Source organism: Pan paniscus, chromosome 5, assembly GCF_029289425.2.
Source record: "Pan paniscus chromosome 5, NHGRI_mPanPan1-v2.0_pri, whole genome shotgun sequence".
Taxonomy (NCBI): Eukaryota; Metazoa; Chordata; class Mammalia; order Primates; family Hominidae; genus Pan; species Pan paniscus.
The window spans coordinates 128,170,935-128,195,149 of NC_073254.2; the positions used below are offsets into that span (position 1 = coordinate 128,170,935).

Below are 24,215 nucleotides of genomic sequence, written 5' to 3' on the forward strand. Positions count from 1 at the left end.
ACAGCGCCTGCATTTTCTTTGGGAGCCGCTTGGAGGTTCATTAATATCATTAGCATTTAACCCCCTCCCTCTTCCCATCCCCTCCCCGCACATGGCTGACGTCAGACCCCGCCAGGAGTTGGGGGAAAAGCTAAGTGGGCCAGGGACGCCCTATTCCCCTCCCCGCGGCTGCCTGTCAGAGCGCTTCTGGAGATATTACAGGGGACCCAGCCCGCAGCGACAGGCACAAAGTCACGGGGTAATGAACTTCGGGGACCCTTCGCCGCTGCGTGCGCGGCTCTCCCCGGAAACCCGGACCTGGCCGCCTCTTCCCTCGGAAGATTTCCCAGCAATCTAGTTTTCCCACTCTGCGCTCGGGTTCCGGCAGCGCGGAGCCCGTCTGCCTCTGAGACTGCGGTTGTGTTTTCCTTCTTTCCTTGGGAGACCAGCGGTCGGCAGAGATTGCCCACACTCTGCATGCCTATGTAGAGGGAGAGATCGAAGACTGAGTGACAGGAATGGGGAAAAAGAGGGATTTCGCTCCGTAGGAAGGCCATTTTCGTGTCTCCATCTCTGTCTTTCAACATCCCTCTCTTGCTGTTCTTCCTTCTTCCTCAGTCTTCCTGTCCATCTCTCCATCTGTCTGTCCATGTGTGTGTCCATATCAAGCAGCATTCCCAGCAGCTGCGGTTTTGCAAGAGCCGGGAAGAAACTTAAGGATGCTTAAATTTCCACTGTTGGACGAATTCTGAGCGCCCAGGGAGCAGCGCAGCGCGCGACTGACACCCACCTGTCCCGCCCAGGAGCCTTGCAGGCTGGAGGGCGGCTGGAGAGCGGCGGCGCCCGGCGGCGAGGCGGGCGCTGCCGGCCGGGACTCGGGCAGCGCCCACCAACCGCTCCGCCCCGGGACAGCCAGCATGAGCAAGCCAGCCGGATCAACAAGTGGGTACCTCTCGGGCCGCCGTGGGGCCTAGGCGCGCAGCCTGGGGCGGGCGAGCGGGGAGGCTGGGGAGGTCCTGCCTGGAGCGCTGCGAATCTGAGCCCCTGAGAGGGATTCCAGCGGGCGTGTGCGTTCGGCCCAGACCTGTAGACCGTGAGTTGGAGCATTTCGTGGAGAGGAGAGAGCCGTTTCGTTGCCTCTGGATTGCTTGATCCCCCCTGTCTGGTGCGGTGAGAAGGTTACGACCCGCGCAGCCCACCAGTCGGATGAGTTGTCTCCATTTAGCCGCCAGGTGCTGGTTGGGGGGGGCCATGGGGGCGGGAACTGGGCCGCAGCTCCAGGCGGTAGCACAATAACACACTCGCTCAAAACTCCGAGCTCCAGCGCGCAAAAGCAACTCTGTGCAAAGCGGATTTTGAATGGAATGCTTTGCACCCCGTTTCTAGCTATTTCAAATAATCCTGCAAACTGGGAAGCAGAAACAATTTAAAAGTCACATTTTCCTTAATCCTAAATCCGCGTAGGTCATAACTGGGGAATTTAAAGTATGGCGAACCACTCTAGCAAAGAGAGGACCAAATCCCTAATCCCAAGGACTTTTCGAGCCGGAGCCCAGCGGAGGCAGGAGTGCGCGGCCTGCTCCCTCCGTGCGCTTCTCTCCTTCCTCGAACTTCCTTAGCTGCCGGCTCTCCGAACGCCAGGCCGCAGCTGACCTCTCACCACCCCGAGACTCACGAGCGCAGGGCTAAGTGTGTGTGCGAGGGCATTTGCTTGCACCCTGCCTGCGGAACCCAAGAATGTGCAGGCCCGAGCCAGCGTTGAGCAGGCGCGGTCACGGTGCTCAGATCTCCCGGGGGCATTTCAGTTCCCGCCATCCAGTGGCCCACGGCTGCGGGCTCCAGGGTCTGAGGCTGGGGACTACCGTTGCCGCCGCAGTCCCCATATCCCGAAGTTGCCTTGCTGCTTGTGTTGTTTTCGCAGATAGCATTTTTGGCGCTCTGTGCGTTCCTTCCCTCCCCCTCCCCCTTTCACTCGCCCTCATTGTCCTGAGTCTTTGAAAGTTGGGAGAATCGGAGATACTTCTGAGGACTGGTAATGAAGTCTCACTTAAGTGGGATGCAATTCCCGCCCTCCTACCCCCCTCCAAGAAGGAGGTTGTGTTTTCATTTTGTTTTGCTTTGGGTGCTGACCTTTTAAAAATTAGAGCAAAATGAACGTGAACAAAAAGAAAAGAAGAAATGTTTCGAGCTGGGGCAGAGGGAGCAGAGAAGGAGCCCTCACCGCGGCCGGAATGCAGAGCGGACCCTGGCCCAGGACTGGGTTTCCCTTTAGGCTCGGGCCTACCCTGGCCTTCGCTGTTGGAATCTCCAGGAGGTAAAGCGACCTCGATTTTTGTTGCCCGCATTCCCGGGCGTCAGTGTCCTTCCCAGGAGGCTCAGGAGGCCGTTTCTGTTGCATTCTGAGCCTCCATTGCAAAAACTGAAGCCCGTGGGTCTCGGCAGACCTCCTAGCTCGCTCGCCCCGGGACAGGCCCTCGCCTACACCCCTGGAAGTAAGGAGCCCCGGGCTCTTTCGTCCTTTTCGGGGTGTGGAGCCCCTGGGGCCCTTGAAAGGTGAGGCCTCAGAGGCGAGGGAGGGGTGAACGGGGAGCTCTGCCCGCCTGCGGCTGCGCCCCCGCTGTGGACTAGGAGGCAGGCCAACCCTCCGGACTTTGGGGGAAAAACCACAGCGGGCTCCTTGCGGAAACTTTGGCCGTTCTAACTTGCCAAGAGCCTGAGTGAGGCCTTGGAAGCCTCCAGCCCCGGCTCAGGTCGGGACGCGGCTGCTGAGCTTTCTCAGGCCCGCAGGACAGCGGCCCCCGCCCGTGGCGCCGCTGCATTTAGGCCCTTTCCAGACCGGTGGCGGCAGCCAACCCGAGACCTGCGTCCCTCGGGCCCGGGGCAGCTAGGAGGTCGGCGCGCAGCGGGCCGGGTCAGGACTGGGTCGAGCAGCCAGAGCTGCAGCCCCCGCCTTGCTCGGCTTCTCGCGGCTGGAGAGCAGAGCGATGTCACCCGGAGCCCCGCCTGGGTGGTAACGAGACCCTGGCCAGTCACCCCTGCAGCCCAGACTAACTTCTTTCAACAGCCTCTGATGGTAATTACAGTAATCGAAGCTGCCATATATCTTTAGGCAATTATGACACACAAAAAGCCCCGAGGGGACCCCCTGGCGAGGGAAGTTAAGAACGGTTTTCTAGCTTCAGGAAACTCCGGCTCGCCTCACGTCGGAGCTCGCTCGGCTTGCTAAATGAGAGGAGCTTTGCAACGGGGTCAACCAGCTTGTCTCGTGACCCCAAGTCACCTTAACGTGGCTGGGTGGCGGAGTCTGAGGCACAGGCCCGCTATGCCCCGGAATTTTCGCGTCCCTCCCTCCCGGGCCCCGCCCCAGCCCGGTTGCCTGTTTCTAATCTGCCCCGGGAGCCGCGGCTCAGAGGTCTGCTCAGAGGCAGGACTCACACTGGTGGTGGCCTAGAGGGCAACAGTCCGGAAGCTCGGGCGGGGGAATCCGAGGAGGGGCCCCCACCCTGCACTGGTCTTCCCTCCACCCTCATCGGGTTCTCCAGAGATGTTGTCATGGGCCTCCTGTCCGGATGGGAAGTGGGGAAAAAGAGACCCCACCACTGCTCCTCCCACTCACTCATCTTGGCATCTTCAACAGTGCCACAGGGAAGAGGACAGCTGGGGTGACAGTACTGCTGGGCCCCAAACGTGGACCCTGGAGCGGTCAGAGGGCGCGTGTTAAGCAGAGGATGGTTGTAAGATATGGAAACCAAGTTTACCGCTTCCAGAGTGAGTGCAGTGCAGCGGAGCTCCAGACCCGGTTCCTGAGCGACCAGGAACTCCCTTGGGCGCAGTGACAGGCCCGAAGGAGTGGAGGACAAGACCTGCTGTGCCCTCGCCTGGCCCTCTCCAGCCCCTCCCTCCCACAGCACAATCTCCCCTCCCGCCCTGTGGGAGGGGGGCGCCGAGCCGGTGGCCGCCGCGTCGCGCGCCTCCCCTGCCCGCCTTTGTCGCCGTCCGAATTCCCATGCTACTCTTTTTGACGGGTCACTGGTGGCTCTATAGGCAGGTGCTGCCGCGGGGTTGTAATTACCCGGCCGAGCCTGGTCGTTACCGAACACCCCCTCACCCCCAAGCACGGTCCCCCGCGCTCTCCTTCCCTCACCCCCTCCACCTGAGACGAGTCTGGGACCCACGGTGCAAGCTCGCCCGGACGCCTCGGGTTCCAGGAGCAAGTTTACACCTCCGGTGCCTCGAGGCCCTCCCCGCGCCACGCCCTCACCTCCCCTGCTCCCCTCGCCCAGACGTTCCACTGCCGCCCCTTCCCACCTCAATCCCATCGTAGTCCCCAACCCAAGCGCTTTCGGCAGCAGCTGTCGAATTTCAGGGAGGCCTGAGGCCGCTGGGACCCAAACTGGAGGCCTTCGGATAGGTAGAAGAAGAGAAAAGCAAGTGTTAATAAGTCAATTGTTATCAACTATTGTTATTTTTAAAATTAAAGTGTTAATTAAGTTAACAGTTTAATACTCCCTTTGTTTTGCGGGAGGAAGCATTTCTAAGTCCCTATAAACCGCTTCAGGCACTTGTTGGACTCTTGAACCTTAGAGGAAAGAATCTCTCCCTTTCTAAACGGCCAAATATTACCCTCTCCCTGACACTCCTCCAGGGTCGGTGGCCACCCCAGGCTTGAGGGGATTCCAGGGAAAGTTCTCTTGAGGTGGGGTCCATGGGGGGTGGGGGGATACAGCCTAGAGAAATCAGTCAGATTCTTAATTAAAAAAAAAAAATCAGGCTCAAAGAGCACTGGAAAAAACCGGGAGGAAGAGACCCTCACAGGACCAAGTGTGTGGAGGCCAGTCTTCTAGGGAGAAAGGGCTTAGGAAATGGAGGGAGCCTGTCCCAAGCTAACCCGACAGGGAACCGACAACTTGCGTCGCTCCCCTCTCCCTTGCCTAGTCCCGAACCACTTTGCGGAGAAAATAATTTTTTCCTAAAAGAAATAATTTCTCTAAAGCGACTCACCAAGCATTTTTTAAATAGGTAAAGCGAAAGTTGGCCAATTACCACTACCCTTATTATCATTAATAATCCAAGTATTAGCATTACAATAATAATCCTAATAATAACACCGCCCGGCGGAGCTCAGAGAAAACTCGATTGCCTTCCAGCTGCCATCCCTGGTTCCAGCCGTGTTTGTTTTTCTTCTTTTCCCTTTTACATTTCAAGTTTGTCTCCTCGCGCGCTCACTAACAACTTTCTCTGTTAAATGCAAAAGCGAAGGAGGGAGGCGGCCAAACTTTCCGCGGAGCAGAAAGGCAGTGGAGGGCCGCACTGCCGCCCGGGCCTGCTGTCATCTTTTATTCCAAAATGGGTCTCGGCGATTAGAAGAGACCCAAATACATGTAGCGGTGCATGAATAATGCTCATTGTAGGAAACTGACACTTGCTCAAGGAAAAAAAGTTTGGGTATAAAATCACTTCATTATTTGCTTTTACCGCAGCTTCGGTGCTAATCCCTTCAGAGGTCAGATTGCTTAGCATCTCTCTCTCCCTCTCCCCTTTTCTCCCTCTTCTCCGCCCTCCTTTCCCTCTCGCCCCTTCCCCCCTTCCCCGTCTTTCCTGCGATTTCAGGCCGCATTTTAGATATCCCCTGCAAAGTGTGTGGCGACCGCAGCTCGGGGAAGCACTACGGGGTCTACGCCTGCGACGGCTGCTCAGGTTTTTTCAAACGGAGCATCCGAAGGAATAGGACCTATGTCTGCAAATCTGGAAACCAGGTACCTTAGCCAGGGCTGCACTGCTCGGCTCCGCTCTGCTGCCTCCTCACTCTTTTGTTTGTGCCAAGGCCTCCTCTGAGTTTCCACGCAGTTGAGGAGAGACCCGGCCCTGACCTCTCCCTTCCTCTCCCCTCCTTCTTGCCTCAACTCTTGGAGGCCCTTTGGCTGGGGAAAGGCGGGAAGAGGTAAGGGAAGATATGAGTTTACAGGAGGGAGTCTGAAGTCCTAGAGCCTCCCTACACTTTTTAAAAATTATTATTATTCTGAAAGATTTTGACACTGGGTAAGGCCCACACCCTGTGGCTCTAAAGCCGGCCCAAGGGACCTAAAGAATTTAGCATCTAAACCACAAGTAGCAAACAGGAGAAAGAGCTTTGTTATTGTGCCTGCCCACCCCACACTCACTCCTAGCAGCATCAAGCTCAGTCCCCTGATCACTTGCCTGGGATGCAGAAGTAAGCGGCACAGAGACATCTGAGTCAAGGTCACCACCACCTTTAGCTGAGACCACCAAGTGAGTGCTAGCCACTTGGAAGAGAGGCAGTGCTTTCTGAAGGGTTGTGCATTTTCAACTCTGGAGAAGCAGGGCTGCTCTGGAAGTGGGCAGTGGGAATCCAGCACCCATGTGACCTTAGCTATGCCTTGTCAGAAAAGGGCAGGGTGAGGAAGAAGAGAAGATTCAAAAGGAAGGTGCAACTGGGACCCTCCTCAAGCTTCCATATCCCTGTCCTCCTTCTCTGCTTAGAATTTGGGCCCAGTCGGTTGTTTTGGTCTTGAGTAGGCAGAACTGTCTCAAAGAGACAGAGGAATCTGGCATGGGCTGAGTATGAGCCAAAGCTTCTAGAAAGAGTGAGCAGAACCTCTTGACTCAGTTTCCAGCTCAATAATAGGCTGATTTTTAACTAAGGAGATCAACCTTCTGGTCCTACACTTTGCCCTCTCCTTATCAGCAACTCAGACCCTCAGTACAGAGGCCTCCATTTCACTTGTGGAAAGATCCCTGAGGGTGCATTAGTCAGCAGTCATCCTTTGGTAACAAAATAGTAAAACACTTTTCACTAATTGATAAATATAGGGTACATGTATACACATGCATATATTGTCTGCTGCTAGTGAATTGTTCTGACGTCTTTTTCTGAAGTCATGTCTGCTCATATTGTTTTCTAATAGTTTTGGATTAACCACAAAAACAGAAGATATTTGCATTGAGATAAATTTTGAGCTCTCTAGCCCTGTTACCTGCTTAATTGGCTACTGTATCCGTTTCTAGCTTCACCATATGGACACATCACATTTTACACGCATAGGACTGTATCCCAATAACTCCACAGGATTGTGCGATTACTGCGGGTTGTCAGATTTGAACCAACTTCTACTTAGATTGTCTTTGGCTTTTATGCAGTGAACAGAATTGGAAAATCAAGATCTCTGATGTTGTGCTTGATCTTTTAAAAGGGGATGGCTATCAATTCAAGCATATTGATATCAGTCCAAGTGCTTGTAAAGGACTGATAATAGACTCATCAGGCCTGGTGTTCTTCTTGCAAGGAGAGTAAATGATCAGAGCTGAGGCGTTTATCCTCTCTGGCGCTAGATATTTATATACATTTGATCTGATTTGAAGACACACTTAAGAACTTATGAAGGTTTCCATTTTGCATTTGCATACTTATAAGAATACTGGAAAGATACCATCTGAGGATAGATATATAATTACATTTAATAATAAGTTTTAAAAAACCTGTTTACAATGAACTATTACATTGGCCAGCAAAGATGCCCTAAATAATTCACTTTGGACCCAAAAATTATCTCCTTTCTCTCTTATTCTAGGATTAAATTATATTCCAATTTATCATTAACAGCAATGAGGACATTTAGAAATGGATATGAACATCTGTCCCACCTTTATTTTAAATAAATCATCATAATTTAAATTGGAGAAGTGTGAACTCATAAAACTGCATTCGAATATGTAATTTTCCCCTAAAGGGCTTCAGGGGGAAGAAAAACATACTTACTCCAACTCCAGAGTATATGAATTTTTGAGATTATGAAGCAAAATAAAAATACATTTATTATCTTTCTTCTCACTACAAATCTAACAGTAGCAACTTCTATAAATATAGGAGAGCACACAATGTCTTAAATATTTTCTGTGTATAAAACTCATGCACATGACTCTTTATGTATCTATGCATATGTCCCCTCGGTAATGACATCTAACACTGAATAAATTCCAAAGGAAACTTTATCTGTAGATTTCCTCTTTCAATGGCTAATGTTTTTACAGAAAATTGCATTAGGTAAAACATCCAATTTCTCATGCATCTCAGATAAATACTTCTAAAGAAGTGACTACCTTTATTTTTTCAGTTACTATGCTAACAGTCTGAGCCCATATTATCATTTAGTCTGACAGTCCATCACATTACCTTCCTGGTCCTGTTTACATGGTGAGCATTTCTATATTTTGCTCAAGACTTGAGCTCTTCCTTTTTCAGCCTCATCTTCTCTAGGCCTTGCCCTCCTAACCTCTCACCTTCCAGGAAGGGCTGTGTTTCTATGCACCTGGGCCGAGACTAGTCTTTAAGGCAACTCTCAACTTGCTGATAATAAGGTTGGCTTCATACAAAAGCAAAAGTGAGGTAATAGGAGAGTGAAGAATAAATGGGAGAGATTTATCTGATAGATAAACGGGCTCTCCCAGAAAGTGGCAGAAAGAGGTAGACTCAAGTACTGAAAGCAGAAAGAATCGTTGGTGGGAGGGCGGTATGGTGTGAATCCTGACCCAAAAGCCAGCTCTTAACGGAACTTAGTGGCCTCTTTCTCTGGGGCCAAGTCGCTGTCTTCGGTCCTGAAGTCTCGTCCCTGTTCCACCACTCCGCGACTGGCGGAAGTTCCCCTAGCGAGAGCCCCGCAGGCCTGCGGGGTCTGCCAAACCCGGCTCTCTAACCTTCACCTGCTTGGAGAAGGACGTTTCCCCCTTGTCCGCTTTCTTGGGGTCCGGGACTGGCCCTCTTGAAGTAGCCTGGGACGTCCCAGCCCCTTCTCGATCTGGCCCTGCTCATGCCCAGGGCCCTCGCGTTTTGCAGGCCCAGGCTCGGGGCTCCAGGGCCTGCGGCCGGGCAAGGTCGCGCCTCCACGCCGTTTCCCCGCCCGGGTGCCGGCTCCGGGTCTCCAGCCTAAAGGCCCTGGGGACCGCTGACCTCCTGCGCTCTGTTCCAGGGAGGCTGTCCGGTGGACAAGACGCACAGAAACCAGTGCAGGGCGTGTCGGCTGAAGAAGTGTTTGGAAGTCAACATGAACAAAGACGGTAATCAGTGCATCCCTTTATTCCAATGTTGATTGAGTAGTAAGTAAATTATATGTACAGAAAATACATGGCACTCCTATGCATGTAAATCAACCCCGGAGCGCTTCTTTCCAGATGCTGGGAATTGGCCTCGGGCTTTCAGTCGTATCCTTCCCGTCTTTCAGCAGGAGCCGCTGGCGACCCCTAGAATTCCCCAGGGCAAGACCCATGCCCACATCAGGAACTTGCGCCCCACAATCATCTCCACACAGGCAGCGCTTGGGGGGACCCCACTCTCCAGGGGACCGGCGCGCATTTTCTGCCTCCGGTCCTAATCCCTCTTTGCAGCCCTTCGTGGCCACCCTTAAGCCTGCTAGCCTGCCCCAGGATCTTAAAATCTGGATAGTCTCAAGGGGAGGAGATCATACAGGCTGGAAGTTCGCGGTGTGTTGAAAAAGGGAGGGCAGAGACGCGAAAACGCGGAATTTCCAGCCCGTTTGCAAATTCTCCAAGATGCCAAAATCAGTACGGCCATTGGGCCTATGTGAGTCCAGGGCCTTCTCTCTGTTCTACAGAAAAGAGGGAAAGGGGGCTGGAGAGGCAGGGTAACGCCCGTGGGTGCCTCGGACACCCAGCTCTCCCAAGGCTCTTAAGCGCGCAACAGCAAGAACCAGGACGTCAGAGTGCTTCCTGGGCCTGGAGCACGGTCCGAGCTGCGTCCCCCGCTGCAGCCTGTCGAGGGCGCCCCAGGCCCAGGCAGGGGGCGAGGGTAATGGGCTGGAGGACACCGTGGGGCCTGGGAACAGGGTGCGAGTGGGTTTTGCTGTGAGGCGGCCCGGGCCGAGTGGCAGCTCCAGGAGGAGAGAGAGCCCCTTCCTCTGCGGCGCAGGAAGCCGGAGGGAGCGTCCAACCTGTTGAACTTGTGTATTGACAAGTTGTCAAGCTCGGCAGGCGGAAGATTGCCCTGAATTAATTTGTTTGTTTAAACTGTTGGTGGTAATTGTCACATCTCCCCTGCCTTTCTCCAGCATACTCGGAGACGGGTTCTCCCTCGTTCCATTCCCTAGCAATCCCGGGGCTCGGGTCCTTTCCTCCTGCGGCCCTCGGAGGCCAAAAGCTATTTCTGTGGGGGCGGGGCCTGCGGGTAGGGAGGCTTGTTCTTGGACGGAGCTGGAAAAGTCTGCGCAGAAACGAGGTGTCTGGCGTGCGCGACGCTCCCTCTCTTTTGGATGGGGGCGAGGATACCTGGCTACTCCAGCCCAGAGGGTCTCTGGTTTCCCTGCGAACCCCCTTCCCTGGTGGGGAGGAGCCCTGGACCGAAGGAGAACACACCTGGTCTTACTTGAGGCTCTGCCATTATCGTGGCACTTTGAGCACGGGCCCCTCTTCTAAGCCTCAGCTTCCGAATCTATTCAGTGTAGTGGTTAGACGATCTCAGAATCCCTTCCTCCCTCAGATTCCCTCTCCCTTCTTCTTTTCACCTCTTGGGCGATTTTGCCCGCCCAGACTTGACATTGGGGCGGGGCTGGGGGGAGAGCCGCAGCAGCTGTGTCTCGACGTCTCTAATCGCCGGCTTGCGTTTCTCTGTTTGCCTCTGCAGCCGTGCAGCACGAGCGGGGGCCTCGGACGTCCACCATCCGCAAGCAAGTGGCCCTCTACTTCCGTGGACACAAGGAGGAGAACGGGGCGGCCGCGCACTTTCCCTCGGCGGCGCTCCCTGCGCCGGCCTTCTTCACCGCGGTCACGCAGCTGGAGCCGCACAGCCTGGAGCTGGCCGCGGTGTCCACCACTCCTGAGCGGCAGACCCTCGTGAGCCTGGCTCAGCCCACGCCCAAGGTCAGCGGCCTTGCTGGGCCCAAAGAGACTCGTGCCAGCGAATGGAGAGGGACGCACCCAGTTCTTCTGAGCTGTGATTGGGGTCAGGCAAACTGGGGAGAGAACTCCAGGGTGCTTGGCGGGTCTCTGCATGGAGCTCCAGCCCTTCTGCTCTCCCTTGTTCAGCCAGGGGTGCTCAAACTTGAGTGTACAGTAGAGTCAACCTCCGAGTGGCTACAAGTGTGCACTCCCGATCTTATCCCCCCAGAAATTCCATTTCAGCAAGTTTGGGGTGGAGGCCAGGAACCTGCACCTTTAGGAAACACCCACTGGTAATGGGTGGTGGGTGGAGACCTCGTCTAAACCCAGAGGGCAGCCTCAGGTGTTCCTAAAGACCAGAAGAACCAACGTTCATTTTTAGAGGAGAGGAATTGGCTACAGCTGGAGGAAGGACTCCAGAATTCCAAATCTTGGCATGTATGATCTTGGGCAAAGCCATGAGTTTCTAACGCAAGTGCGAAATGTGGAGATCACACTGTTAGAACAGTTTGAGGAATCTGAGTTCATTTCCCATGCTCCCCTCACCTACTTCTGAGGCAGGTGGATTTACAGCAGGGTTGATTCCATAGGAGCAGGGCCACAGCCTGAACCACCTGGAAAGGCTGCCACCTAAGGCCTACCCTCCAGGCCTCCAGCTGATACCTACTAACACCCCCACTCCAGGCCGATGAGGGCCTAGGATCTCCCTCAGAGGAGGGCCAGCTGCAGCCCCACACTGCAGGGAAGCCAGACACCTGGGCACATGCACACGCACAATATTTAATATTGCTTTCTTACCCTTGATGTGTATAATAAGCTCTGGAAAGTAGTGTTATGAATATGTTGTCAGTTATGAATGGGAATGCTCTGTGAATGATTAAGATGTCTAATTGAAATATTTCCATAATATACTAATCCTTTCTAAAAATACTCATATGCATATTTGTGTTTGGGATGCCTATTAATTTATACTTTTTCACATCTATTTTTATTTACACAAATGCAAGCAGCTCTTGTCTAAATTGGGAGCCAGGCTTGGCACTTGGCTCAGCCCAAGGAAAATTTGCTGCAGGGGATAGAAAAGCCAGAGGACCCTCTGGAAGGGAGAGGCTCCCAAAGAGTGGAAATGGACCTCCCCCAACCAGTATTACTTTTCAAACTCTATAGACAGCGATGTTTGATTTTTTTACCCACCAATGTCAACTGCATGTTTAAACAAAACATCCAAATTCTTTTTTATCCCCTTCCTTGCTTTAATTAGAAATTAAAAGTTTGGTTCTTCTTGCAAAGCTGTGGTTTCCTCACTTCCAGGTGTCTTTCTTTCTTCCCTACCCAGTACCCCCATGAAGTGAATGGGACCCCAATGTATCTCTATGAAGTGGCCACGGAGTCGGTGTGTGAATCAGCTGCCAGACTTCTCTTCATGAGCATCAAGTGGGCTAAGAGTGTGCCAGCCTTCTCCACGCTGTCTTTGCAAGACCAGGTATGACCACACTGAGGCCTTGGGAGAAAGAGAGCTGGGAAAGAAGCAGTAGCACTCAGCCTTATAAAACTTCCTCTATCCCTGGGTAAACCACCCAAGGCAGGCATCCATTCTTAATAGCAGTGAGGAAACTACTTGTTTTACTTGCTTCTTCCTGTGGGTTCAAAATATCTACCTATATGATCCTTAGTAAGAAACGTAATTACATTATTTCAGAAAGGCTGGGTCCAGTCTGTGAAAACACACATACAAGAACATTACCTCTTTTTGTTTGATTGAAACAGCAAATATAATCTCAAATTTTAAAATTGTAATGATTTTCTAAAACTGTTGATGAAACAATGTTTTACTAAGAACATTGGAACTGAGAGAAGTAGAAGGTGGTAAGAGTATGCCCTCATGAGATTTTTCAGAACTGATGTTATTATTTTATATTCCCAGCTTTATGTTCTCCATTGCGATGCTCCCAGTTTTGGTCATTAATTGATAAGCATGTAAGACCAAAGGGCACAGTGCACACCTCCTGTAGGCTAGGTTCTTCCTTGATTCTTCATGTACTTTTAGACATTTTGTAAACAAATAGGCATTTTGCGTAATTCCGTGGTTGTAAATGACATTCAGGGGAAGAAAAAGTGTGTGCAGTGAAACATTGTATTGTACTGAGACCCAGAAATTTTGTTGATAGGAATGTTAGAAATGCTAACATTTTTCTAACCTTAAAGGAAAGAAAGAAAATAAAGTGTTCCCAACCATTGGCTGTTACCAGTGCATTCACAGGAATTAATGACAAATTTTCCAAAGGCTAATAAGTAGTTCCAAAAGCAAAGGATTTATTTCTTCAATTCATTTCGTACCTAATTAAAGCATAATAGTGCCCCTTTATATGAAGTATGTTTCCTACAGAAAGATCGGGCAATGTGCTAAAAGCATTTCATTTTCTAGCATGAGATGTTCTTGTTTTCATGGCCTGCCCTTTCAAATATGGCCGGAATTAAATATTGTTTACCTTGCATTTTATAATTATTTCCTGTACTTGATGCAATAAAACTAAAAATAAAACATTAAAAAAATTAAACCTTTTGGTCTAATTGTGATTTTGGTTACAAGCCTTCATGATTCAGCTCTTAGCTCCCAAAAGAAATCCTTTTACATAAATCATTTAGAGTTGACTGGCTTTTGAGTTTTGAGATTTTTTAAGATAGTTAGGTCCTATCTTTGACCAGGTTTACTGGTTAGCTCTAACCACTTCCTGTGTGTGTGTGCGTGTGTGTGTGTGTGTGTGTGTAGATTGGCTATTTTTTTTCAAAATAAGTATTTGTATACTCTCACCCAAACAAAATTTACTTACTGTCTGCCACTTAGCCCTTTGGTAGAAATCCTTCGACAACAAGCAACCTGCAGTGAAGTGGAATCTGGTATATTAATTTGGAAAAAGAGACAGATTTTCATTTTAAATATTCAGTAGCACATTTTATTAGAATAAAAATGACAAGCACCTTGATGCTGTCCATTTATGGGTCTCAGAAAAATCAAGCAGTGAGACGAGGAAAATTCAGCAAAACCCGATTAACATAATTACACCCTGATTTCCCCCAGTGCCTCTTGGGAATTAGTGATCTCTGTCTCTCTCCCAGCCCAGCCCCCTCAACCCTCCAGGAAGATGGGGACCCAGCTCTGCAAGCGTCTGAGGAATCCTCAACCCTGCTAATAGCAGCATTCTCTGTGAGGGGAATCCACCTGCTGAGCTGCTGGCATTTCATAAAGCCTCGCTCTCTAGAGGAGCTTCTAGGTGGTCAGGAATGGGTGGATACAAGGACAAGAGGGGCAAATCCTTTTCTGAGAGAAGGAAACTTTGGAGAATTGGAATGGCTGACTCTCAAATCCATATGCATATCTATAGGCACCTTTTCAAAAGGAAAATATGGGAAAATAAGGGAAAGCTAGAATATTCAGAAAAAATTACCAAGACAGGCATTTAAAACACTTTTTAAAATAATGGAAATTTACATAGTGAAATTGTTTATAAATTTATAAATTACACACTATATTATATTATACATCTATTGTATGACAGCTGATGCTTTTGGAAGATGCTTGGAGAGAACTGTTTGTTCTAGGAATAGCACAATGGGCCATTCCGGTTGATGCTAACACTCTACTGGCTGTATCTGGTAAGAATTGCACAATTTAATGACTTTGTTGTAGAAATTACCATAAAAATACATTACTGAAAAAAGAACAACATGTAAAGAATAACAAATTCCTGCTGAACAATAGAGTATACCTGTCATTTATAAATCTATATTTAAATGCAAATAATGTTGTTTTGTTGTATTCATGACTGCTTGCATTGTTATTTAAATGCAAATTACTGTGTTTGTTATCATCCAAGAGAAGATTTTATATTAACTTTCATACAATATAGCCGGTTTACATGGAATCAGATATCTTAGAGTGACAATTGAATAGATATTGATATGCAGGATTTTGTCAAAAATCAATATTAAATCATGAAAATGCCTTCATATTAGAGTATTTATCCCATATTTTTATTCTAGGCATGAACGGTGACAACACAGATTCCCAGAAGCTGAACAAGATCATATCTGAAATACAGGCTTTACAAGAGGTAGTGGCTCGATTTAGACAACTCCGGTTAGATGCTACTGAATTCGCCTGTCTAAAATGCATCGTCACTTTCAAAGCCGGTAAGCAGACACAGACCCCTGTTTCTTCTCCTTCCCCAGTTTTGACATCTCACTAATTCAGCCACCTCGAAGTCTGAACTGACCTTTGCAAAAAGAGGTGATGGTTTTCAAGGGAGCTGATACTCTTAATCTGGCCCCATTTTTTATTGCTATGGGAACCTGCATGTTCTGCTGGGCATCAACTTCCAGAGAGGTGCATTCCCAGACCCAATTTCTTTTTTTCTTTCTTTTTTTTTTATTTTTTAAATTTTTGTTGAGATGGTGTCTTGCTCTTGTCACCCAGGCTGGAGTCCAACGGCGCCATCTCAGCTCACTGCAACCTCTGCCTCCTGGGTTTAAGCAATTCTCCTGCCTCAGCCTCCCAAGTAGCTGGGATTACAGACACCTGCCACCATGCCTGGCTAATTTTTGTATTTTTAGTAGAAACAGGGTTTCACCATGTTGGCCAGGTTGGTCTCGAACTGCTGACCTCAAGTGATCCGCCTGCCTCGGCCTCCCAAAGTGCTGGGATTACAGGCGTGAGCACTGCGCTCAGCTCCCAGATGCAATTTCTATGCTGTCTATCACAGTTTCCTGGTCTTCATTTCTAGTTCCTACACATAGTGGTTCTGAACTGAGAAGTTTCCGGAATGCTGCCGCCATTGCAGCCCTTCAAGATGAGGCTCAGCTAACGCTCAACAGCTACATCCATACCAGGTGACCCTTGTTTGCCTTGAACATGTACTTAAGAAAATTGCCTCCATTGTGAATGCCTGAGCAGGCGGTAATAAGCCAGTTCAAACATTGTGACTAATTATCTTGTTGCCAGCCAGTTAATTTAGGGAGAATCCATGTCCTTACCTATCTCTCAGGGTGGGTGAGAGGAGCAAATCTAATTAGATGATCAAAGTGAAAGCACTGCCAGACATATTACAGTTGTCCTGGCGGAACAAATTGATCCATCAAAATAATGGAACAACATTTGTGTGAATGGGTATGGAGGGGTCAAAAATGAAGCCTAGGCTGGGCACAGTGGCTCACGCCTGTAATCCCAGCACTTTGGGAGGCCGAGGTGGGTGGATCACGAGGTCAGGAGATCGAGACCATCCTGGCTAACACGGTGAAACCCCGTCTCTACTAAATAATACAAAAAAATTAGCTGGGTGTGGTGGTGGGCACCTGTAGTCCCAGCAGCTACTTGGAAGGCTGAGGCAGGAGAATGTCGTGAACCTGGGAGGTGGAACTTGCGGTGAGCCGATATTGTGCCACTGCACTCCAGCCTGGGTGACAGAGCGAGACTCCGTCTCAAAAAAAAAAGAAGCTCAAAGTGTAATGGTTGGTATGTGAGAGAGTGGCCACATCATCCTTGAGAAAACACAGGTGCCTTTCTTCAGATGCCAATCTCAAATAAAAGGATGAGAGAACTTTCCAGAGAGGCTATCTTTTTTTTTGAGACAGGGTCTTGCTCTGTTGCCCAGGCTGGAAGGCTGAAGTGCAGTGGCATGTGAGCATGGCTCACTGCAGCCTTGAACTCATGGGCTCATGTGATCCTCCCACCTCAGCCTATTGAGTAGCTGAGACTACAGGTGCATGCCACCACACCCAGCTAATTTTTTTTTTTTTTTTTTTTTGAGACAGAGTTTCACTCTTTCACCCAGGCTGGAGTGTAGTGGTGCAATCTCGGCTCACTGCAACCTTTGCCTTCCGGGTTCAAGTGATTCTCCTGCCTCAGCCTCCCAAGTAGCTGGGATTACAGGTGCCTGCCACCACGCCCAGCTAATTTTTGTATTTTCAGTAGAGACGGGGTTTCACCGTGTTGGCCCGGCAGGTCTCGAACTCCTGAACTTGTGATCTGCCTGCCTTGACCTCCCAAAGTGCTGGGATTACAGGTGTGAGCCACCATGCCCGGCACACCCAGCTAATTTTTAAAGTTTTTGTAGAGACAAGGTCTTGCTATGTTGCCCAGGCTGGTCTCGAACTCCTGACCTCAAGTGATCCTCCCACCTAAGTCTCCCAAAGTGCTGGGATTACAGGCCTGGGCCACTGTGCCCAGCCTAAAGAAGCCATCTTTTCACCTATCATAACTGTTGTTTGGCCTTGGTGACTGGTATCTGTTATTTTGTGTCATAACATCTACCAGGTTACTTCTGGCCATGCAGGGCCCACAGGCAGAGGCTGTTTTTGGCTGTTTGTAGGAACTCTCAGACACTGGGGCTCCAACAAAGCTCCTCCTGGCCCAGCACTGGGCAAGCCCGTTAAGAGGTATAGACTGGGGGCTGAGGTGGCTCCACACCTGTAATCCCAGCATTTTGGGAGGCCAAGGCAGGCAGTTCACTTGAGCTCAAGAGTTCGAGACCAGCCTGGGCACAACATGGCAAGACCCCATCTCCACCAAAAATTAAAAAAAAAAAAAAAGAAGAGGTGTAAATTTTATTATGCCATTAAAAAAAAAAGCCAGGCTTTTAAAGAGAAATGGAAACTTTCTAGTTTCCTGAGTTAGGACTGGTAGATTTGAAGTTAGAATAGAGTTACTGTTATCTAGGCTGATTTGAAAGGAACCTGTGAAAGCTCAGCTCCATAATCTCAACATCAGCTATAGACACTGTGGGGGGAATAAATACATCAAATGGGTAGAGGCTGTTAATGCCTCCCTCAACTAATGGGTCAGAGAAATCCCAAGTCAACTCTGTCCATTTGGGGTGATACCACTTCTGCTAGAGTCTCCCTATTTCTATCGTAAACCTCTTTTGAATACTAAATGAATAAAACTGTTCCCTGTCTATGGAATATCACTGAAACTATGTTGACAGATAGTGCACCTGTATATGTTTTTTCAAATTAAAATGCCAGGATTTGAATTTTAAATGCATATTGAATTACAGAATATATATAGTAGGCAGTTAATATTTGTTCAAAATTATTAAATGGAGCAGTACATAATCTGGGTACTTCTACTGACTTGTAGGCCGGGCACAGTGGCTCACACCTGTAATCCCAAGCACTTTGGGAGTTCAAGGAGGGCGGATTACCTGAGGTCAGGAGTTCAACACCAGCCTGGCCAACGTGGTGAAACCCGTCTCTACTAAAGATAGAAAAGTTAGCTGGGCGTCATGACATGCACCTGTAGTCCCAGCTACTCAGGAGGCTGAGGCAGGAGAACTGCTTGAAGCTGGGAAGTGGAGGTTGCAGTGAGCCGAGATTGTGCCACTGCACTCCAGCCCCAGGTAACAGAGTGAGTGAGACTCCGTCTAAAAAACAAACAAAAAAATTAAAAAGACAAAAAAACAAAAACAAACTAACTTATATGTCCTAACTGACCTTTGACATTTAGAGCCATTATGGTATTAAGAACTTAAAAATGAGAAGGACGTGGTATCCAGTTACTGATGCAGTCAAGCCTTTGCCGAGTACTGGCCACATGCAGGGCTGCAGGTGGGCGTTATGGGATACCAGAAGGAGCAAGACGCTGCCCCTTATCATTGCAAGAAGTGGGCAGCAGTGTCACTCCAATCCAAACTAGAGAAGAGAGGAAAGCGATGTGGGGAGTGTGACAGATGAATCCTAGTCAGAGGGAGTGAGGGACAATCAGAAAAGCTCAAAGTCTGATGGGTGGAGGAAAGAACATGTGAATCGGTCCTTCAATGGGAGGAGGATTTCAGCAGGGGAGAAGATGTGTCCTGAGAGTGGTGGAGGAGCTGGTAGGGGTCCTGTGGGAAGTGCCAGAGAGGTGAGTGAGGAGGGGAGCCTGGTGTGCCGGGAGCTGCTGATAGGGTGGCCCGAGAGGATTCAACCATGGGTTAACAACAGCCTATTTTAGAGAAATGGCAAGTAAAGTACATCTCCCCAACACCGCAAAAGAAGAAAATCATGTGTGGAAAAAACACATCTGCTTTGCCATGGAATTCTTATTATTTCTATTAAATATTAGAATAGTAAATATTAAATAAGTATCTTATTTCTTATTAAATAATGGAATTATGGAATTTCTTATTTCATGGAATTCTTATTTCATTCTGATATCAGCTACAGCTGTAATTTAATATTTATATCTAGGGTCATACATGTGACAAAAATGACTATGCCTTATTTCTTAGCCCTTCACATCAGTGAGCACTTTTTCCTCCAGCACTTTCCTGTCTAGAAAAATAAAACCTGAAATTGAAATGAAAACTTAACATGCAAACTGAAACTGAGCCTAATTGTATATTACAGCTCTCTAAGCTATTTCTCTAATTATCCAGGACGTAAGGAGAAGGCTAGGAATTGACATTCCACACAAACTATATTCTATAACTGAAGATCAAATATGCAAATCTGTAATAGACCTAAAACACTTAAACCTAAAAGAAAATCCAATTATTGATGCTAATGGATGAAGACAAGGGCATAGATATTCTAAAAAATAATTTTGATTAGTCAGACCCTCTCTCTCTCTCTCTAACACACACACACACACACACACACACACACACACACACATTGTTTTTGTTTTGGATGCCCAGGCTGCATTGCAGTGGTGCAATCATGGCTCACTGCAACCTCTGCCTCTGAGGCTCAAGCAATTCTCCCACCTCTGCCTTCTGAGTATCTGGGACTACAGGTGCCCAGCGAATTTTTGGAGAGATGAGCCCTTGCTATGTTGCCCAGTCATCTTGAACTCCTGGGCTCAAGCGATGCTCTTGCCTCAGCCTCCCAAAGTGCTGGGATTACAGGTATGAGCCACCACACCTGACCTCATACATTGCTATTGTTTCTGGTAGTACAGTATGCTATATGTAATAGACAATTAATTTTTGTTGACTGACTAACCAACCCTTTCCCAACTAAAGAATAAAATAAGTGGGAGAGTAGATGAGTGGGTAATCTATTCGCAGAAAATCAGGAGTTGGTTGTCTATGGATTCCCCCAAATTCATCCTTTCTGAAGGTGATTATTTCTCACAGTGGTTTCTCACCACGGGAAATGTTCGGCATGTTGGGTGGATGCTGCAGATGGCAGAGGTCGTCCAGGCAGCCACTGCCTCCGACTTGCTGCAGAATTATCTCTACTATGCCTGGTCCTGGGAAGGGAAATAGAGCTATTGAAAAGAAGTGGCCAAGGTGAAAGGGAGACACGGATTTGGGGATTACTTTCCAAGAAACATTAGAAATACATTAAACAAGGAGAACAAGTGGTAGGATTTAAGTATTTTTTTTTTTAATACAGGTAAGCTTCACCATTTCCACACCACATGACTAGATGTGGTCTGCTGGCCCCTATCTGCAGGTGGTCATGAAGCTGGGCAGTGAAAGAGCCAGCTGAGGTCCTGAGAGGCCCAGATGAACTATAAGCCTTGTATTCTGTGGAAGTGAAGGACTCTTATGTGCCCAGAGCTAAATAGACAAGCATGAAAGTTGCTCCCCTCAACTTTATTTGCAGGGTGGAGTTATCAGGCAGTTAAACACAGCCACCTGACTCCTTCGAAGGAATTTTGATATCCCTTAGCTTCTAGCACCTTGTGGCCTGGGTTGAACCCAGCTTAGTCACAGATATGTATCCCGGAAGTTCAGGTTTTAGGTGTTTCATTTCAGTGGAGGGAGCTCTCCTTATGTATATTGATATCTAATTCTAACTATTGGCTGAAGAAGTATCAGGGCTGCAGTGAGGAGGTGGCTTGCAGGCATCTAAAGGCAGCAGAAGATTGAACTTGCACATCTGAGCACAGATATATATTGGACATCAAAAGAGGAAATTGTTAAGCAATTTCTCACATCTTTAATTACATGCCAATTTCATTGACATGAGAGTTGGGTGGCACTGCCACCCAACAGAACTTAGTCTTTAATTTGCAGTGTAATAAGGATGGAATTATTCCTGAGAGAGACTAAGTATAATGCCTGAATAATAATTTGGAGAATTGCTTAGAAAAAGAAGCCATTTTATTTGAGGGAAATAGCCTTGAGAAGGAGTCCTTAGAATTAGAAAACATGGGTTCTGTTGCTAGCCTTGTCCTCAATGCCCTGGTCGTTTTCTATAATGGAAACCTTAAATTTATTATTTGGCTTAAAATTAGTATTATGCTTCTTAAATTTCTTTTTTTTTCCCAAACAAAATGCAATCCATTTGTTAATGTAGAGAGGGTGTCCGTGTGATTTTGGCAGCATCATTTATGGTCTCCCTGCCTCAAGTAGTCTACCTGCAAAACGGGGACAACAGTGCCTGTCCAGAACTTTGCTGCAGGGATACTGTGTTATTCAAGAGACCTAGATCAGCAATGCTGGAGTTGATGTGTGTTCAAGTGTAAGACGTTAGTTTCCATAAGTAATGGCCTCTGACCTTGTTTTCATGGCTTCTCACATTCCAGATATCCCACTCAACCCTGTCGCTTTGGAAAACTCCTGTTGCTTTTGCCAGCTTTACGTTCTATTAGTCCATCAACTATAGAAGAAGTGTTTTTCAAAAAAACCATCGGCAATGTGCCAATTACAAGACTGCTTTCAGATATGTACAAATCCAGTGATATCTAAGCTCACAAGATACCCACTTTTCAGGATGGGACAGTATCAGATGAACTTCAACCCATGGAGAACAAGCCTCAACTAACAAACCCTTCAGGAAGCATATACCCGGGAATGTGTAGCCTTCAGGAAAAAAATGCCAATTGACACAAAGCATTCCAGTAGCTATGACCTGCCGCCCTGACCAGGATAGGGCGGGTGGGAAGGAGAGGGGTGCAACAGGACCGCCTGCACTGAAAACTCACTGCTGCCATGCCCTGGGAGGGGGCAAACTGGGGGTTGCCACAGGCCGTGCCATTCTGCCTCTTACCTGGAAGATCAGGCTGAACGATCAAAAGCTGAAACATAAGTAGTGCTTTCTCTTCCTTTTTAGCATATAAAGTTTGGTAACCAAATATAGCTCTGTGTATAACATCGTACTGCGGCCTTCAAAACTACGTTATGTTGGAGCATTTATTTTAAAAATAATGGTAGGTTTTAAATTAAAAGTGTTATCAAAAGTTTCCCCTCTATTGTAATACATTATTAAGTGGCCTTCAGAACTGAGTTAATAAGTGAAAAGTAGCTTATGCCATGTGATTTGCTTCTTCTCTATCTTCTTTTTTCTTTTCTTTCTCTTTCTTTTGTTCTTTCTTCTTCTTTTTTAATACCATAGGCCAGGCAACCTTGTCAAAGGAATTGATGGACAAAATGAGATTCTCACCAGGACTTCAGGTTGGATAACATGTCAAAAAGAGAAGAGCTTTACTAAAAGAACATAAGTCAAGGGAGGATGAATAAAAACAGCAAAACCAAATAAAGTGGAGATGAGTGATTGAGTGAGGTAGATTGCTGTCCCGTTAACATAGTGCTGAAACCAAAGGCAGTGGGGGTCCAAACTCGTGGTGCAGCAAGTCACACCAGACAGGAAATGAATATGGACGTAATTGCAGAAGGAACTTCAAGGAGATGAATGCTAAAAGGGTTCTTGATTGATCCATTGCTAACAGCCTGAGACTCTTCAATGCCTTTCCGAAAACTGGTTTCTAGTAAAGCCTTGAATGAACACACACACACACACACACACACACACACACACACACACACACATCGTCCTACACTTTAAGCTGCTCCTTTGGTATGACTCTATACTTATGGAAATGTAGAAACAAACATTTTTAAATAGCTGCTGTACTTTTCACATTTTGATTTATTAGGTACTAGCACTGAGGAAAAAAATTCAGCACTTGGACTATCATAGGATGAGTAAAACTTTTCTTGTACAAAGTGAATTAACTGATTTGTGAAGTTAAAAGGTTGTACTCATTGTATTTACAAAGAATAAAAATATATTGAATTTAAATGAACTCTTTCTGATTTCTTACCCTCCCTCCCTGGCTGGTTCTCACCCACCAGAAACAAGGTAGGGGCAGCAGCTGGTGTTAAAACTGAAGCTCGGAGCACTCCAGCACAGAGCCTGCAGAACTGAACTACAAAGGCAATTTCCTTCTTACAGTGAATACCATTTGGAAAATGATGAATAAAGAAATAAAACATAAGATTCTGTTCTCTACAGCTCTCAAATGTAATTGCATCTGTTAGAAAAATTGCTGTGTGAGGAGGAAGGAGGCCGATTAACAGAGTCTTCATTCCTTCCTCTGTTTCTAACTCTCTTGCCAACATTTCAATCCTGACCAGTCACTTGAAATCATTTAATGATCAAAAAGATAAAGTATGATAAAGTTCATATGCTGAGTAAGATGTGGAGGGAGCAGTAGAAATGTTATCCAGATGTTCCCAGCAAGTCTTAAGGCACCGGTCCCACAAGCAAAGGCCATCAGAGGTGCCCAAGGCCACAGGCACTGTGGACTCCTTTTGGGTGGCAGCTCCAGCAAGAGATGCTTGTGCCTCTGCTCTTGCTAAAATGGCCTTGCGGACCGTATATGTGAAATTTCAATCAGCTGTGCACTTCTTGTCTACTTATTCTACAGAGAATGAGAATTGGTCTTAAAGAAAAGCACAGTACTCAAAGACTGTGTAAGAATGTCCCTTGCAACACTGTTCGTATTTAACAACTTTAATATCCATTGACAGATAATAGGTACATTGTGGTGAATACAGACAATGTTACCGTAGGCAAAGTGAATGGCTAGAGCTAATGTATCAACATGGGTAAATCTGAAATACAGTGTGTTTGTGTGTGTTATGGGGAAAGTAAATTGCAGAGGACACATACAGCTTGGTATCATTTATATAAAGTTTTACAACCTACAGAACAATACTAGACAATGTTTATGGGCATATAAATGTATAGGAAACATTTAAAACAGGCATGAGTATTATAAACACTAACTGCTTGATAGTGGCTACTTCCAAGAAGAGATGGGATGGGTGAAGGGTATAACAGGACCCTGAAATGTTTCTGTAATGGTTAATTTCATAAGAAAAAAATCTCAAACAAATATGAGATGAATGACAAGATTTAGTAAAGCTGAGTGATGGGTCCAAGGCTGTTCATCTGTGTATCAGTCAAGTTTTCCTTCAATAATACTGAATAACAAACATCCCTCAAAGCTTACAGCAACAAACTCTTATAACTTGCTCACAGGACTGCCAGCCTCATGTGGCTGTGCAGGGCTTGGCTGGGCTCAGCTGGAACTGACTCCAGGCTATAGTTTGGGTTTA

The 24,215-nt window shown here is 47.6% G+C and overlaps 1 protein-coding gene across 2 annotated transcripts; it reads left to right on the top strand.

Moving 5' to 3' along the window:
* Nucleotides 1–787: 787 nt before the first annotated feature.
* On the top strand, nt 788–22,893 carry NR2E1 (nuclear receptor subfamily 2 group E member 1). Of its 2 annotated transcripts, none has more exons than XM_003824329.6 (9): nt 788–921; nt 5,590–5,735; nt 8,964–9,051; nt 10,631–10,866; nt 12,221–12,367; nt 14,442–14,538; nt 14,926–15,075; nt 15,666–15,771; nt 21,398–22,893. In XM_003824329.6, the coding sequence occupies exons 1-9, from the start codon at nt 897–899 to the stop codon at nt 21,558–21,560; spliced, it is 1,158 nt and encodes a 385-aa protein (XP_003824377.1). In that variant the 5' UTR covers nt 788–896; the 3' UTR covers nt 21,561–22,893. The 2 variants fall into 2 exon arrangements, with proteins under 2 accessions (XP_003824377.1, XP_034818549.1); XM_034962658.4 differs by lacking the exon at nt 788–921 and adding an exon at nt 2,031–2,293.
* The last annotated feature ends 1,322 nt before the right edge of the window (nt 22,894–24,215 follow it).

What these genes read in the sequence shown, in the direction of transcription:
- NR2E1 (XM_034962658.4), top strand. Translation starts at nt 2,158, where the DNA reads ATGTTTCGAGCTGGGGCAGAGGGAGCAGAGAAGGAGCCCTCACCGCGG. An exon ending in AGTCAACATGAACAAAGACG is followed by an intron (nt 9,052 to 10,630) that starts GTAATCAGTGCA and finishes TTGCCTCTGCAG; the next exon opens with CCGTGCAGCACGAGCGGGGG. An exon ending in CATCGTCACTTTCAAAGCCG is followed by an intron (nt 15,076 to 15,665) that starts GTAAGCAGACAC and finishes CTTCATTTCTAG; the next exon opens with TTCCTACACATAGTGGTTCT.